At 55.7% G+C, this 14,114-nt stretch overlaps 1 protein-coding gene across 4 annotated transcripts in view; it reads left to right on the forward strand.

The window, feature by feature from the left end:
* GATAD2B (GATA zinc finger domain containing 2B) overlaps positions 1-12,951 on the forward strand; it is a 53,567-nt gene extending 40,616 nt beyond the window's left edge. For 2 of the 4 annotated variants that reach the window (XM_067313119.1, XM_067313118.1), the window contains 6 exons: positions 1,679-1,849; positions 3,957-4,272; positions 6,166-6,368; positions 7,498-7,608; positions 8,546-8,663; positions 9,450-12,951. In XM_067313119.1, the coding sequence (XP_067169220.1) occupies positions 1,679-1,849; positions 3,957-4,272; positions 6,166-6,368; positions 7,498-7,608; positions 8,546-8,663; positions 9,450-9,583 (1,053 nt within the window). In that variant the 3' untranslated portion in view covers positions 9,584-12,951. The remainder of the gene's footprint in view (positions 1-1,678; positions 1,850-3,956; positions 4,273-6,165; positions 6,369-7,497; positions 7,609-8,545; positions 8,664-9,449) is intronic. The other 2 variants (XR_010886619.1, XM_067313120.1) reach the window with 2 other exon arrangements.
* Positions 12,952-14,114: the final 1,163 nt, after the last annotated feature.

Below are 14,114 nucleotides of genomic sequence, written 5' to 3' on the forward strand. Positions count from 1 at the left end.
CCTGCGTGCTGCTCTAGGCATGCATTCCTCAGAGCCTGGTCAAGGTGACCACTAAAAAGTGTCCTTAGACTAGGGTTGCCTCAAGTAAGTACAGGATTTAAAACTGCTTGCAAACTTGCGCTTTGCTCTTTGCCTGCTCTGGGTCGGAGGCAGCCTGGCGAGTTTCCTGCCGTTAGACTCCATTCGGTTGGGGCTCAGGCAGGAGAGGAACCGCGGTGGTTCACCCTGGCAGAGCCCTGGCAAGGTTCTCTGCCTGAATGAACGTCTTCAGTGGGAAAGCAGAGCTCCAGAGCATCACAAAACGCACTTTGGCCTTTTGGCAGGAGGCTGACGGTTGCATTTCTTTGCCTGGGTGTTAGAATATACAAAATCCCAGTGATGCACTCGGGAAGCAGCGCTCCGTCAGGCGCTGGCAGAGGGCTGGGAAGATGGTGCCTGGGAAGCACGTGAACAAATTGAGGTGATACTCCAGTGTCTAACTGCCTGTAGCTTTCTCTCAAGCTTTTGCCAAAGACTTTCATTTCAGTCTTGCTGATCATTTACTCCCCCGTTAACCATCTCTTTTGTTTGGGACATTTGTTTTCTTTGCTATGGCAACGATTCTGGGGTCAAGTCTATTGTGACTTCGCAGTGGGATCAGACTGGTAAAGGAAACGGGCTTTAAGGAAGGAGGAAATACATTGTTTGCACAGTCTTTGTGAAGATTTTCTTATGTGTGACAATGAAGAACCTCATACAGAACAAGTAGGAAAAAAATTGTCAGACATGAGATGTTTAAAGTTTTAAGATTGTCTTTGACAAAAAAATCCAGCCCTTTTACCTGTCGTTTTCCCATTTGAACCATTATGGTGGTGTTCAGAAATGTGAAGAACTTGTTCTGAGCTGTGTGTGTTATGTGAAGCCTGGGCAGGTCTCTCGGTCTTGACCTGTGGTCAGTTGGCTGTAATCGTTGTATCGTATTTTTGACTGTGTGATTTCCACAACCGCAATTCAAGATTTGTAATGCACCTCTGTGTTCCTGTACTGAAGGCAAAGCCCATCTCCCTGTTAGTCAGAAGTCTCCTAACTGTTTTGCTTGCGGCTCAGGCACCATTGCAAGCATGGTGAATTCTGGCGCTTGCTTTTAATAGCTTTGGTGTAGCTGGCAAACTACCTGCTTTTTTTTCTTTTGGTGTTTTTTTTTTTTTCCCCCTCCTCTTCACCTTGTATTTTTACATGTTGATCAAATGAGCCTGGTTTGTTTTTAACGCAGAGGGTTTGAAATATAGGCCATGGAAGTGTGTCTTGGGATGCTTCAAGGAGATGAAAAGTCTCAGCCTAGACCATGGAGGTCCTCTTCCTAGTGAGCTGGTTGGCTGCTTGGAAGTGATTGCTCCACCAGATTAATACTCCTTTTCTTGAGTTGCATGAAATTCCAACCTCTTTACAGAAAATATGAATACGTTAATCTGAGAAGCCCTTGTTACAGGCAAAATGGAACAAGATTATTTTAATAAACAATTAGAGGAAAAGTTGTGTTCAGTTGTTCAAGTGGTATCTCAATGGGCCATGCTGGAAAGTAACTTGAATTTCAGATTAGTGGAAATGCTCAGTTGTTGCAGAGCCTGATCAGGGAACTAAAAGTCCTGGTTTGCCTCAAGACCTTTGTTTTCCTATTTCTTGTTTCTTTTCTTGACAGGGTCACAGTGTCATTAGGTCTGCCACAAATACGACTCTGCCCCATATGCTTATGTCGCAGCGTGTGATTGCTCCAAACCCTGCCCAATTACAAGGGCAGCGTGTTCCTCCTAAACCTGGCCTCATCCGCACTACAACTCCAAGCATGAATCCAGCCATCAACTACCAACCGGTAGGTTACTTCTCTGTTGCCAGTTTGGGGCTTCGTTGCCTAGTGGGTTAGTAAGAAAGGAAAAGAGGAAGCGACTTCTGAGCCTGATTAATCCCGTGGAGATGTTCAGAGCTCAGAATGAAGACGTTAGAGCAAAGCTTACAGATGGAAATGTATCTGAAGCCTGGACAAAGACAAATGTTCTTGACCTGCATGAAAGAATGGAACGATAAATAATGAAAAACTTCCTATTGTGGAGCTGCCAGCTCCCAAAGAGATTGTTCATCAAAACCAAACACTGGACTAGTCTCCTGCTGCAGTGACAGTCCTGAAGACCCTAGTGAAGCAGGGTGACTAGCTGTGAGAAGGTCTAGTTGCTCTTTCTGTAGGTGTGTAGTCAGTAGTGTGTCAGTAATGAGTTGTGCGGTTTCTTTTTATGCTTCTCTCTGACAGAAGTGTGCAGCAAGCTCCCTGCAATCCAGGAGCAGGACACTTAAAACCATTCGTTTTACTTTCAAAAGTCAGACCATTTAAGACTGTGAACGGAGAGGAAAAGAATAGCATTTTCCACTTCTAGCACTGGTCTCCTCAATGCTGCATAAAGCCATAAAATTTTTCTCTTGCATTATTTTCCTGCTGCTTGTTCATGCAGGATTTGTGGTTGTCCCATTGTCCCGTTACTGTCCCGAAAGCTTGCCGCCGGGCCCGAGCGTACCGACTTGTTTCCCGGGATGCGTTTCCCCGTTCTGTGGCACAGTCTTCGTTCCTTGTCCCAGACTGTAACATTTGGCTGAGATGCCTCACGTTCGCACAGGCCCAGGCTAACGACCACTGTCAGCTCCTGTTAGGGTTAGTTAGCTAGTTCTTAAGCCGTTTCATCTGTCCTAACAATGGTATAGTACAAACTTGTAAATTATAAACATGACTACACAACAGTCCAGAAGTCTTGCATCTAAACAACTGTCAAACCTAATTACATGCTTGGTTGATACTACTCTTCCTTTTAAGTTCATTGCTGTTAATTTATCATCTTTTTGTTTAAGTCTGCATCAGTTACCCCGATCAGCTCTGCCATTATTTTGCCTGCACCTGTGTCAGATTAACTGGTTTGGGATTAACTTGGTTGTCTGCCTCTTTTTCCCAATCAGCAAAGCATTAGCAGTATTCTGTTTAATCAGGTTTCCCCACCACTGCCACCTTTATTTTTTAATCTTTTATATGTTGTTCTTGATCAGCATGAGCTTGTCGCCTCAGCCTTGGTAACTGACACTTTGAATTGCTGAGCGAGTTTGCGACTGTTTGGGATTTTCCCCTTTGCGTGCATTGAAATGTTCCTACCCCAAGAAGCAGGCAGGGTGTACGAAAGGCTGACAGCAGCAGCGCCTGTGCTTAAATAGGTTGCAGGCTGATGGCTTCATTTCACAAAAGCCTGTGGAAGCTGCATCATCAGGTCAGCAGAAGTCTTTGTGCTTTGTTACTGTCACGTGCCAGAGGAATCCGGGGACTGAGAATCCAAATGAACGGAGGATGCAGAAGAGAGCTACTGGAAATGGAAGAGGAGGGAATTGGCACACTCCGAGCACCTGTGTGGGAGGGGATGGACACCATCTGGCAGTGGGGATGCTGCTTGGGCGCGTGCCAGATCAACGAAGCAAAAGGTGGAGGAGCATAACTTGACAGTGAACAATGGTGCCAGCGAGTGAATCACGGCGCTCGGTGCTGCCTACACGCCACGCGAGGCTGACGCTGGGTCCTGAGCGCCGGCCGAGACCGGGCTCCCTGCACGCGTTCCCTGACTGTCAAACTCCTTCGGCTGCTCTGGATGCCGAGTCTCTTCTGCGCCAACTCTATCGCGTCGCAGGTCCTTGCCTCCCCGGCATCGGTGTTGCTGATGGCTTTATTGCAGAGGCCGAGGCGTGCTCCCTGCTCCTGGATCCTAGCATGGCTCCTCTCTCCCCAGGTCCCTTTGGTAACGTTCGCAGACAGAGGGAGGATTGTGAGAAGGCTGTCTGGCTTCTCCAAGCTACCTTTAGTATCTCAGCCGTAGTAAGGGACAATGTGAGCGCAAGTCTCTCTTCTGGCATAGGTATCAGAGCTGTATTAATCCGCATCTCCTCTTTCTCTGCAGCAATCAAGTTCTTCTGTTCCTTGCCAGCGTACGTCGTCTTCAGCCATCTATATGAATCTTGCCTCTCACATCCAGCCTGGCACTGTGAACAGGGTGTCGTCTCCGCTCCCCAGCCCCAGTGCTCTGAACGATGCCGCCAATTCCCAGGCAGCTGCCAAGCTTGCCCTGCGCAAGCAACTGGAAAAGACACTGCTGGAGATTCCACCCCCGAAGCCGCCCGCACCCCTGCTTCACTTCCTGCCCAGCGCAGCCAACAGCGAGTTCATCTACATGGTGGGGCTGGAGGAGGTGGTACAAAGTGTTATCGACAGCCAAGGTAAGCTCTGGGGAGAGGCGGCGGTGAGCGCTCTGCTGCTGAGACCACACGCGGTCCTGCTGTCAGACCTCTGCTTTCCGTTTCGGCACTGGCAGTGCCATCTCGTGTCATCTCTTTTGAATCCCCTCCGGTGCTTTGCAAAACGCTGAAATCTGTGGCTCAGACTGTAAAGAGAAGGTTGCTGCTCTTGCATGGCGCTGGACTCGTCCTTCTTGCTGCGGTTTTTCCCAGTCTAAGAGCGTGGCCGCCTCCGCCGCTAGGGAGCCGTGCGACTGCTGACCCCTGCGGGCATGGAGCCTGCGCGACGGCACCGTGCTGCCGGCTGGGAGCATGGGGAGAGCAGAGCCTCTCCCGGCAGCAGCCTTGCTGCGCGGAGCCCGCAGCCGGCGTCGGCGCCCTGCGGCTCGCGGGGCGGCACAACCTGCCTCGCGGGGACTGCGCCCTGGGCAGGACCCTCCGGGCAGCTCCCTCTCCCCGGGCGTTTCGGAGCTGAGATTCAGAGTGGTGGAAGCCCCGCGGAGCCGCGGGCTCTCCCGTCTGGCCGCCGCTCCCGTCCCTGCGGAGAGCGGCTCCGACTCTGGGCGAGCAGCCCGCCTGCGCCGGTGCCGCCTCCCGAACCCAAGCGGCGGCGGCGGCGGTTCGAACCCTCGCCCTGGCGCGGCTCTGCCGCCCGTTGCCATGGGAACGGGAAGAGCAGCCGGTGGCCGAGTTGTAGGAACTTGGTTACGTCAATTCCCCGGTGGCGTTTCGTGGCGTTTTGGGGGCGACGTCTCCCGCCAAGGCGGGAGGGGAGAGGTCTGCGGAGCAGCTGCCCCGGGGGGTGAAGGGGTGACCCGGGGTGGCTGCCCCGGGGACGAGGCTTCCGGGCTCATGGGGCTCCGGATGGGAGGCTCCTTGCGATGGTCCCTGCCGATGCCCCGCAGCAGCACTTTAGTGGTGGTTAACGGCTCTCAGCTGCGTTTTGGAGGGTTTTAGCCCTTGGGAAACCCCCCCACCAGCTCACACCTTGCTGCTCCATTGGCGTTGTAACCCCCCAGCGAGGCTGGACCGAGTCTCTGCTCTCTCGCTGCTTATTCCAGCACAGAGTAGTTGAGGTGGAGGCGCCTCTGGAGGTCTCTAGTCCAATCCCCTGCTCAAAGCAGGGCCATCTTCAAAGGACGAGCAGGTTGCTGAGGGCCTGCTCTGCTTCCCACCCCCCACCTCGGTGTCTCACCGGGCTTTGTGAATAGTTGGGTTTTTTTGCATCCAGTCAGAATTTGCTTCGGCTTGTGACTGCTGCCTCTTGTCCTTTCACTGTGCACCTTTGCAAAGAGCCTGGCTCTGTCGCCTCCAGACCTGGCAGACAGACCACGGTCAGTGTCTCCCCTGAGCCTTCTCTTCTTTGGGCTAAACAAGCGCTGTCAGCCTCTCCTCGTATGTGCTCCAGCTTTCTGGCCATCCTGGTGGCCCTCCAGTGCCCTCTCTCCGGTTCGTTACCATCCCTTTTGTACTGGGAGCGCGAATCTGGACACGGCGCTCCAAGTGCAGCCTCAGAAGGGCTGAGTAGAGGGGAATAATCTCTTCCCTTAACCCTTTGCTGCTCCCTTGCCGATGCAGCCCAGTGTGTGGTTAGCCTTGGCTGCTGCAGGCGCGCGCCGCAGGCCTGTGTTCGACTCGACTAGCAGGACCCCCAGCTCCTTTTCTGTAGAGCTGCTCCCCACCTAGCTGGTCCCCAGCCTGTGCTGCGCCCCGGGGTTGTTCTGTCCCTGGTGTAGGACTTCTCATGTGTCTCTGTAGACACCGAGCTCTGTTATTCCAGCTCTTGCCCGCAGTGAGGTTGGATGTTGAAGTGAAGCTGTGCTGAGAGAATCTGTTTATATGTTGGCCTTAACTCCTCTTCCTGGTGACTTCCAGGGAAAAGCTGTGCATCCCTCCTGCGTGTGGAGCCCTTTGTCTGTGCTCAGTGCCGCACCGACTTCACCCCTCACTGGAAGCAGGAGAAAAATGGGAAGATCCTGTGTGAGCAATGCATGACTTCCAATCAGAAGAAGGCACTGAAGGCAGAGCACACCAACCGGCTGAAGAACGCCTTTGTGAAAGCTTTGCAGCAGGAGCAGGCGAGTACACAGCCCTTCCGCCGGCTGCGTGGCAGAGCGCGTTTGCTCCAGGAGAGCCCGGGTAGTCCCCGGAGGAGCCAGCCCTAACGTGGGTTCCCAGATCTGCTGCTCCCTTCTCTTTGGGTGTCTCCGAACAGCATGTCGTGGCAGTTGGGGTTCCTCTTGCGTTGGCTTGGGGAGTTTCAGTTCTCCATTGGGATGCCCAGCCTTGGTCCAGCATGGAAAGCTTTTAACAAACGCAGCGCAATGCTGGTGCTAAGTGTCCGGCACCGCTCGCTCCTGCGGTGAGTGGGGCATTGCAGGAGCGGCTGCTCCTTTCCCTCTGTGTGTGGTGTGTTTCCCCGCTGGATTTGTAACTCGTTCCATTGACAGCAGTAGGAGGCAGAGTGGGTTGAAAACTGAGTCAGGACAGCTGGCTTCTGTTCCCAGTTTTGCCACGGACTTCCTGGAACTCTCGGGAAGTCACTTAACCGCTTGCTGCCCATTCACTTATCTGTAAAACGGGGGGATCCGATAAACTGACGTTGGAGAAGGTGTTCAGAGGCCCTGGGATACCACAGGAATAAACCAAAATCATCATTTGTGAACTGTGAAAACTAAACGTGAGGTGGAATCTGACTGCTGACAAATAGGACAGGCCCGTTTTGGAGTAAGAAGAGTCGTTGTCTTTGGGCTGTTTGTAGCAAGTGAGTGCGGAGATAAAAAGCTGTTCATGTTGGCTGTAGCAAGACTGCAGTTCCAGGAACACCTTGGAAAAGCAATCGAGTTTTAAGTGGGTAGCAAGACTTCAAATAAACCAGTGATTGCACAGTATGAGGAGGAGAGGCTGTGGGAGGAACCTACTTCCCCCTTCTCCTAAAATACTACCCACTATAATCTGTGTCAGTGTCTTGTTGGTCTGTTCGTGGCACCGGAGGGGTCAGCTCCGACCTGGTCGGTGCAGGCGTGAATTGATGTGCGATCTCTGACTTCCTGCGTTGCTACTGCAGGAGTTTGAATCTCGCCAGAGGGGCTGTGGACGTGGAGGAGCAAGCGGTCGTTTCTGGGGCAGGGTTGTTTCTAACGGCAGAGGGGCGCGAGGTCTAACCAGGCTGTGCGTGCGCCTCTAAAACGCCTCTCTTTCTTTCAGGAAATCGAGCAGAGGCTACAGCAGCAGGCAGCCTTGTCTCCCACCGCAGCTCCTGCCGTCTCCAGTGTCAGCAAACAAGAGAACATCATGAGGCACCACACGCTCCGGCAGGTGAGCAGCTCTCGCTCTTTCATAGCTCCTACGCGAGGCTCCCGACCAAGGCGGGAGCGTGACTCGTGCTGTTTGTAGGCCGAATGAGTTCTTTTGGTTTGGATCTGGATGGACACAGCGAGAGATCTGTGTAGAGAAAGGAGGCCGTGAGCACCCTGCGCTGCTGGGAGAGGTGCCTTCCCTCTGTTCCCAAAGCACGTTTTGGGTCTGGCTGCCCTTTGAAGTTTGGGCGCTTTGCTTTTTCCTCTGAACTTTAAGGTTGCTTTTAACCTTAGTCCTTTGACTAGGATTAGTCTGTGCAATGTGTTAATTAGATGCTCTTCAGTGGCTCGTCCCGGGGCAGCGTGCTTGCAGGCCAGGCTAATGGGCACGGCATCCTAATGTCTCCCTTCTTCTGCAGCCGTCTCCACCTCTCCCACCCGTTTACTTCACTTCTTAGTACTAACAGTGATGGTAGCTGCCGCTGTCTCCTTGCCCCCTATTTCTGCCTTCCAATTCTTGCCTCTGTTACTCCCAGGCCATCCAGTGGGGGAGCTCGAAGCACAGCCCGGGACCGCGTTAGCGGGTTGCATATCTCAGTGTGACCTGCAAACAATGTTTCCCGCATACCGGGCAAAGGCCATGGTTGATTCTTCACTCTTCTGCAGCCTGGGTTGTAGCTCAGTTAGCATCTGCTTCCAGGCTTACTGCTGACTGCCTGGCCGTCTTGGTACCTTCCTGAATTTCGATCTATCGGAGTTAGAGTTCAAAATTGTACTCTAGACTCTTGCCAAGAAAACGAACTCTGCCTGACTTGCCTGTACGTGGGAGCCGTAGTGCGATGTGGTTTCTGCAGCCCCGGCTGTGTGATAGGAGTCCCTGCTGGTCCGGGAGAAGGCAGGTGCGGTGTCTAGTGGTACATGCTCACTGCCTCCTCGTCTGTTCTCTCCTTCCCCAGGCTCCACAGCCCCAGAGCACTCTGCAGCGTGGCATCCCCACTTCTGCCCGCTCGATGCTTTCCAACTTTGCTCAGGCACCCCAGCTGTCTGTGGCGGGTGGTCTCCTTGGTATGCCAGGTAACGTCCCGATCCTGCTAGAGCAGAGGGAGGAAGGGGGCTTTAGTCCAGGCAGCGCGCGACAGGTCGGTCTGCGGTCCGGGCAGTGGCTTGATTTCAGGGGCTGGCGTCACTAGCGCAGGCTGGCTGCGACCGTGGTGCTCCCCTTCCCTGCCCCAACGGCACTGCAGACCCCCGTAAGGAGACTGGGTTTGGGTTAAAGCGCTGTAGCCCGGGTAAAAGCCGAGGGGATCCCGGTGCACTGCTGCTTGCAGCCGCTGGGCTCGGTCTCGGACAGGCGGGCTCGTAACGGGGGATGTGGGGCTGACCCGAACGCAGCCCCGCGCGCGGGGCCGTGGTACCCCCGCAGCACCCGTCCCGCTGAGGCTTCCTAGCGAGCCGCGCGGCTGCACCCTGCCGCCGGGCTCCGCGCGGGCTGCCCGGGGCCCCGGGGAGGAGGAGGAGGAGGAGGAGGAGGGCGCCCTCCGGACCCCCACGAAGGGAGCTGCTGCCGAAGGCGACGCAGAGGCACAAGCTGAAAACGGAGGCTGAAACCGAGAGGGGGGTGAAATCGAGGTTGGGGGGCCTTCGGCACGAGGGGGTGAAGGTCCCTCCGCAGCGCGGCCGGGGCAGGCGCCTTCCTCTTGGCGCTGGCTTGCACGGGGAGCGGGCGCCGCTGCTGAAGGAGCCTCCTCCTCCTCCTCCCTCTGCGAGAGAAGCTGCTGTGTCGCGTCGCGTTGCGCCGGGGTTCGTGCAGCTTTGCGCGTCTTAGAGGAGTCCCCACCTGCTTTTCTCTCCCCTCTCCAGGTGTTAACATTGCGTACCTGAACGCTGGGATCGGAGGCCACAAAGCGTCGAGTTTGGCGGACCGGCAGCGGGAATACCTTTTAGATATGATCCCACCCCGGTCTATATCGCAGTCCATCAGCGGACAGAAATAACGCCTATTGACCGTTCCCCTTCCTCCCCACTTCCGTCGCATGCAGTGCCTGTACTGGTGCCTACCGTACACGGGGAAAAAGACAAAAAAAAAGAAACAAAAAAACACAAAAAACAAACAAACAAAAAAAAACATTTCAAACCTTCAGCGACCTGTCCTTTTCCAAACCTTAACTTCTTTGGTTTTCTATAGCAGTGAGAGGTCACTTCCTTTGCCCGAGGTCAGAACAATGTCTGCTTGAAATCAGCACTATACATGTGTTAAAGCTTGTTTTATGCTATTTTTTGTAATGACAAAGCATAGAATTTTTAATTGTGTTGTGTTTTTGTTTTTGTTTTTTTTCCTTTGCTAAATGGACGGTTAAACATTTTTTTCCTTTCCAGAGACTTGTAAGGGCATCCACTCTACATAAAGTGACCGTTTTTTAAAGGGCAGCCTGTGCTGACTCACGGGGAAACTGGGGCACGGAGATGCAGCGGGCCGGAGCCTGGACAGCCGTCCGCCGCCGCCGGTAGGGCGCTCTCTTTCCTTTGCCCGGCAGGAGCGGCGAGGAGACGCTCCGCGTCCAGCCCAGCGTCGACCCCTGATGTCCTAGCTGGCGCGCGGCGCCGGCGGAAGGGAGCCCGCTTTGCCCCCGCACGCGGCATCGGCGACGGACGGCGCCGGGAGCCCCGCCGGCTCCGCCGACGCGCTGGGACGACCGGCCGAGGCACGCAGGGCGCGGAGGGGGCCGGAGGCGCCGCCGGCGGGAGTGCGCGGCGGGTTGGCGTAGCGGCGGCACTTCTCGGCGCTCGCGAGCGGAAGACCGAGAGCGGACTGTGACCCACCGACGGGCTCGGCGGCCGCGGGCCCCGGTGAGTCCCCTCCTCTCCCCGTGCGCCCCGGAGCAGCGCTCGGTCGCCGCCGCTCGTGAAGCCGCAGCGGGTCCCCGCGGGCGACGGTGCCGGCACCGCGCGGATGCGGGTCGGAGCCGCCGTCCTCGCTCCCCCGGGCAGGAGCTGGGGTCCGAGCGGCGGCAGCGACCCCAAAGCGAGAGTAAGCGGCGAGAGTCGTCCGAGAAACGCTCGATTTGCACTTAACCTTCACACTAACAGGCCCTCCCCTCCTCTTCCTCCTCGCGCCCTCCTCTTCCTCCTTGCCCTCCGCAGGCGAGAGCTTTAGAGAGCAGAAGTCCTGGGCGCTGGCGGAGGCCTGTGGCCACGGTGGTGGGCGCTGGCCAGCCCTGCGGCAGCCCGCCGGGGACGGAGCAAAGCGAACGCGTGGCGGTTTGCTGCTTCCGAGGAGCAGAGCCCTGCAAGTGGCTGGAAGGAGTTTCCCGAGTTTTGTGTTGGGTTTTTCTTTTTTTTTCTTTCTCTTTTCCTGATGTTTTTAAAAAAAAAAATTTTTTTTTTTTTTTTTACTTGTGCAATTTTCAGTGCTAAGTCACCCGTGTGGAGTTGCTTTTAGTGGGGTGCCCGGAAGCCGCCGTCGCTTCCCGCAGCACCGGCTCCCCCCAGCTCCGGCGTCCGCCCCCCCGATTCAATGAGCACTTAGGCCCCGCGGGGGGGGCGGGCGCCCGTCCCTCCCCGCCTGGGGCCCTCCAGAGGCAAAAGGATTTTTTTTCTTTTTTTTTTTAATTTTGGAAACTAGTGAAGCGTAGTGGCGCATATATATATATACATATATATATATTTTTGTGTTTTTGTTTTAATCTCGTTTAGCCGGCGCGGCTCCCCTCTTCCACCCCCTCCGGGCCATTGCGCTTCTCTTCAGATCTCTGTGTATCTCCTTTTATTGCCCTGTCGTGCTTTGACGGGAGCACTTGGACTAACCGTTTTTTCTCCTTGGATAAACCTGAGAAGGTTTGTTTTTCTGTTGTTGTTTTTTATCGGCTTGTCCTCCACCCCCCCAGCTCTCCCCCCCTCCTGCCGGGCCGGGGTGGATTCCCGTCGCGGCCCCCGCCGCCCCTCTCCCCACCTCCGTCAAGTGCCACTTCTCCCCCGATCAGGTGTTGCCGAGAGGTACGAGGTGACCCGGGCGCATTGGTTGAGATTGAAGTTTAAAACTTAAAGAAACGAAACAAAACAAACAAAAAAAAGTGCAATACTTAGCGATGAGTCTCTCCCGCCGGCGTCGGCGGAAGCGGCAAGCGGTCGGAGAAGGAGTCGGCGACTCCATGGTGCTACGCGCGACGCCCCGGGGACGGGAGCGGAGCCCCTTCCCGCCCGCCCCAGCGCCTGGCTCCCCTCGGACCGCTGGGAATGGCGCTTCCGAGCCGCCCGCGGCCCCCCAACCCGGGAGCCCCGCGGCGCCGGCGTTCCCGCACCGGCGTTCCCGTGCCGGCCACGGCGTTCCCATGCCGTGCTGGGCCTTCGCCCCCGGCCCGGGAGCTGCGGGGGAGCCGGGTCCTTGCTGTGTCTGTGATCTGCACAGGTTAATTTTCTTCTCCTACTTTTTGTTTTTTGGTGTTTTTTTTTTTTCCTTTTGGTCTTAACCGCAGCGCGTGAACACCCTCCTCCCTCCCCGCGTCGTGTCCCCTCCCCTACGGATGTGATGTATGGTAGAAAATCGTCCCTTTTTTTTTTTTTTTAATACAAAAATAAGGAATTCTTTTTTTCCTGCTTTTGTTAGCTTTTCTTTTACAGCTAGTTGTAGATCCGCTTGTGAAAATGCTTATTGGGGTTTTTTATTTTTATTTTGGGTTTGTTTTTTTTTGTTCCTCCAACGGCATAACCTGTCCCTTCCCGCCTCTTCTCTAACCTCCCCCCCATCGTCTCCCCCCAACCCCAACGAGATCTTAATTAGCTTATGATATTGCTGCCGAAATGTTATAACAAGGACTCATTCGTGTATATAAGCTATTTCTTGACACATTAAAAAAAAAAATAAAAAAAATTGTACATTGTGTAGAAAATGAGGAGAAAAAAAGAAAAAAAAAAAAACAAAACAGCCTAGCCATGGATATTGTGGAAGTTGTTACGTCCTTTTTGTAGTGTGACCTCTTGTGTATGACATGAACCGTGCAAAAGGGTGGTTTCCGGCGGGTCGGGGCGGGTAGGGAAGCAGAGCGGGCGGCTGCGGCGGGCCGCGGGCCGGGGCTGGCGCGGCCCCCGGCCCGGCTCCCCCCGCCTGCGGCAATGCACTGGTGGCAGCTGCCACCTCCCAAATCTGTGCCTTTCACACACCCTCAACTAGGACCCTACGCGCTACCAGCACCCCCAGCGGAGCGGAGCGGAGCGGAGCGGAGGCAGGACGGGGCTCCCCCCGCGCTGGGCTGCCGCCGCGCCGGGGAGCGGGGCCGGGGTGGGGACGAGTATTATAAACTGTAACTGTATTTGCACTGTTTTTATTATTGCATTGGCATATATACAATATACATCTATAACAACCTGCGGTGTGCGGCCTCCTTCATGTTCCCCCGACGGCGCGGCACGGCGCCGAGCCTGCTTCCCCCCCCCGGGGGGCTTTGCCCTGCCCTGGGACCCCGCTCCGGCGCCTCTCCCGGCCGGGGCGCAGGGAGCGTTTCGGGGCGGCACCGGGACGTCGCCCCTTGCCCGCGCCGGAGGCGGCAGCGCTGCCCTTCCCCGGCCCCCTCCTCGCTGCCCCCGCGAGTCCCTCAAGAGGATTTTGGGTGCTGGGGGGGGGCGCGGTGGGGCCCTTGCAATCGCCCCCCGCGAGGGTCCATCCCCCCCCTCCCCGGCTGCTCCGACTGGTGCCCGAATCGCTGCCGCCCTCTGCCCCAGCCTGGCTCCATCCGGCCCTCGGCTCCGTCCGGCCCTCGTCCCGCTCTGCCGGGGCTTTTCCGGCAGCGCGACCCGGCGGCAGGAGGGGGACGGTCGCGAGCCGCCCCAGCCGCACGCCCGCAGCCGCGATAACCAGGGGAGGGGCCCGGGAAACCAGGCCTTTTGCACAACTTAAAGGGTTTTTTTTTTTGGTTGTTTTTTTTTTTTTTTGCATTGTGTTTGAAATCTGGTTTAAAAAGGAAAAAAAAAAAAAAAAGCTGTTTAAATACTGCCAACTGATTATGCAGTGACTGATTAAAAATAATAAGCTAATTTTTGGAGAAAGGATTAAAAAAAAAACTTTGTAATATTTATCACTTGCAAGCTATGTTTAATAAAGAAAGGAATGGTTTATAACTTTTCACGAGGCTGGTGTGCTGCATTTGGGCCGCGCGGCGCCCCGGGGGCACGAGCGGGAGTTGCGCGTCCCGGCTCGCTCGTGAGGCTTTTGGGGCGAGAAGCGCCCCAGCGGCAACAGGGACACGGTATCCCGGCCGGAGAGGAGCCGGGACCAGTCCCCGGCACTTTCCGTGGGGAAAAGCCGCTTCCCAGCCGGCAGCTCCGAGGCTGAGCGGGAACCGGGCCAGGATCGGTCTCCCGAATTGCTGCTTTGGGATTTCTTCTTCTCTGTTTTTTGGAGGGGGGGGGGGGTGTCCTGCACCCTCCGCTCCCCCCTGGGCTCCGGCTTTCCCAGCCCCATCCCGCAGGTTCAGCCGGCGGCTCCGCATCCTCCCGGGGCCCCCAAGGCCGAGAGAGCCGGGCAGCAAAGCG

Source organism: Apteryx mantelli, chromosome 31 (assembly GCF_036417845.1).
Source record: "Apteryx mantelli isolate bAptMan1 chromosome 31, bAptMan1.hap1, whole genome shotgun sequence".
Taxonomy (NCBI): domain Eukaryota; kingdom Metazoa; phylum Chordata; class Aves; order Apterygiformes; family Apterygidae; genus Apteryx; species Apteryx mantelli.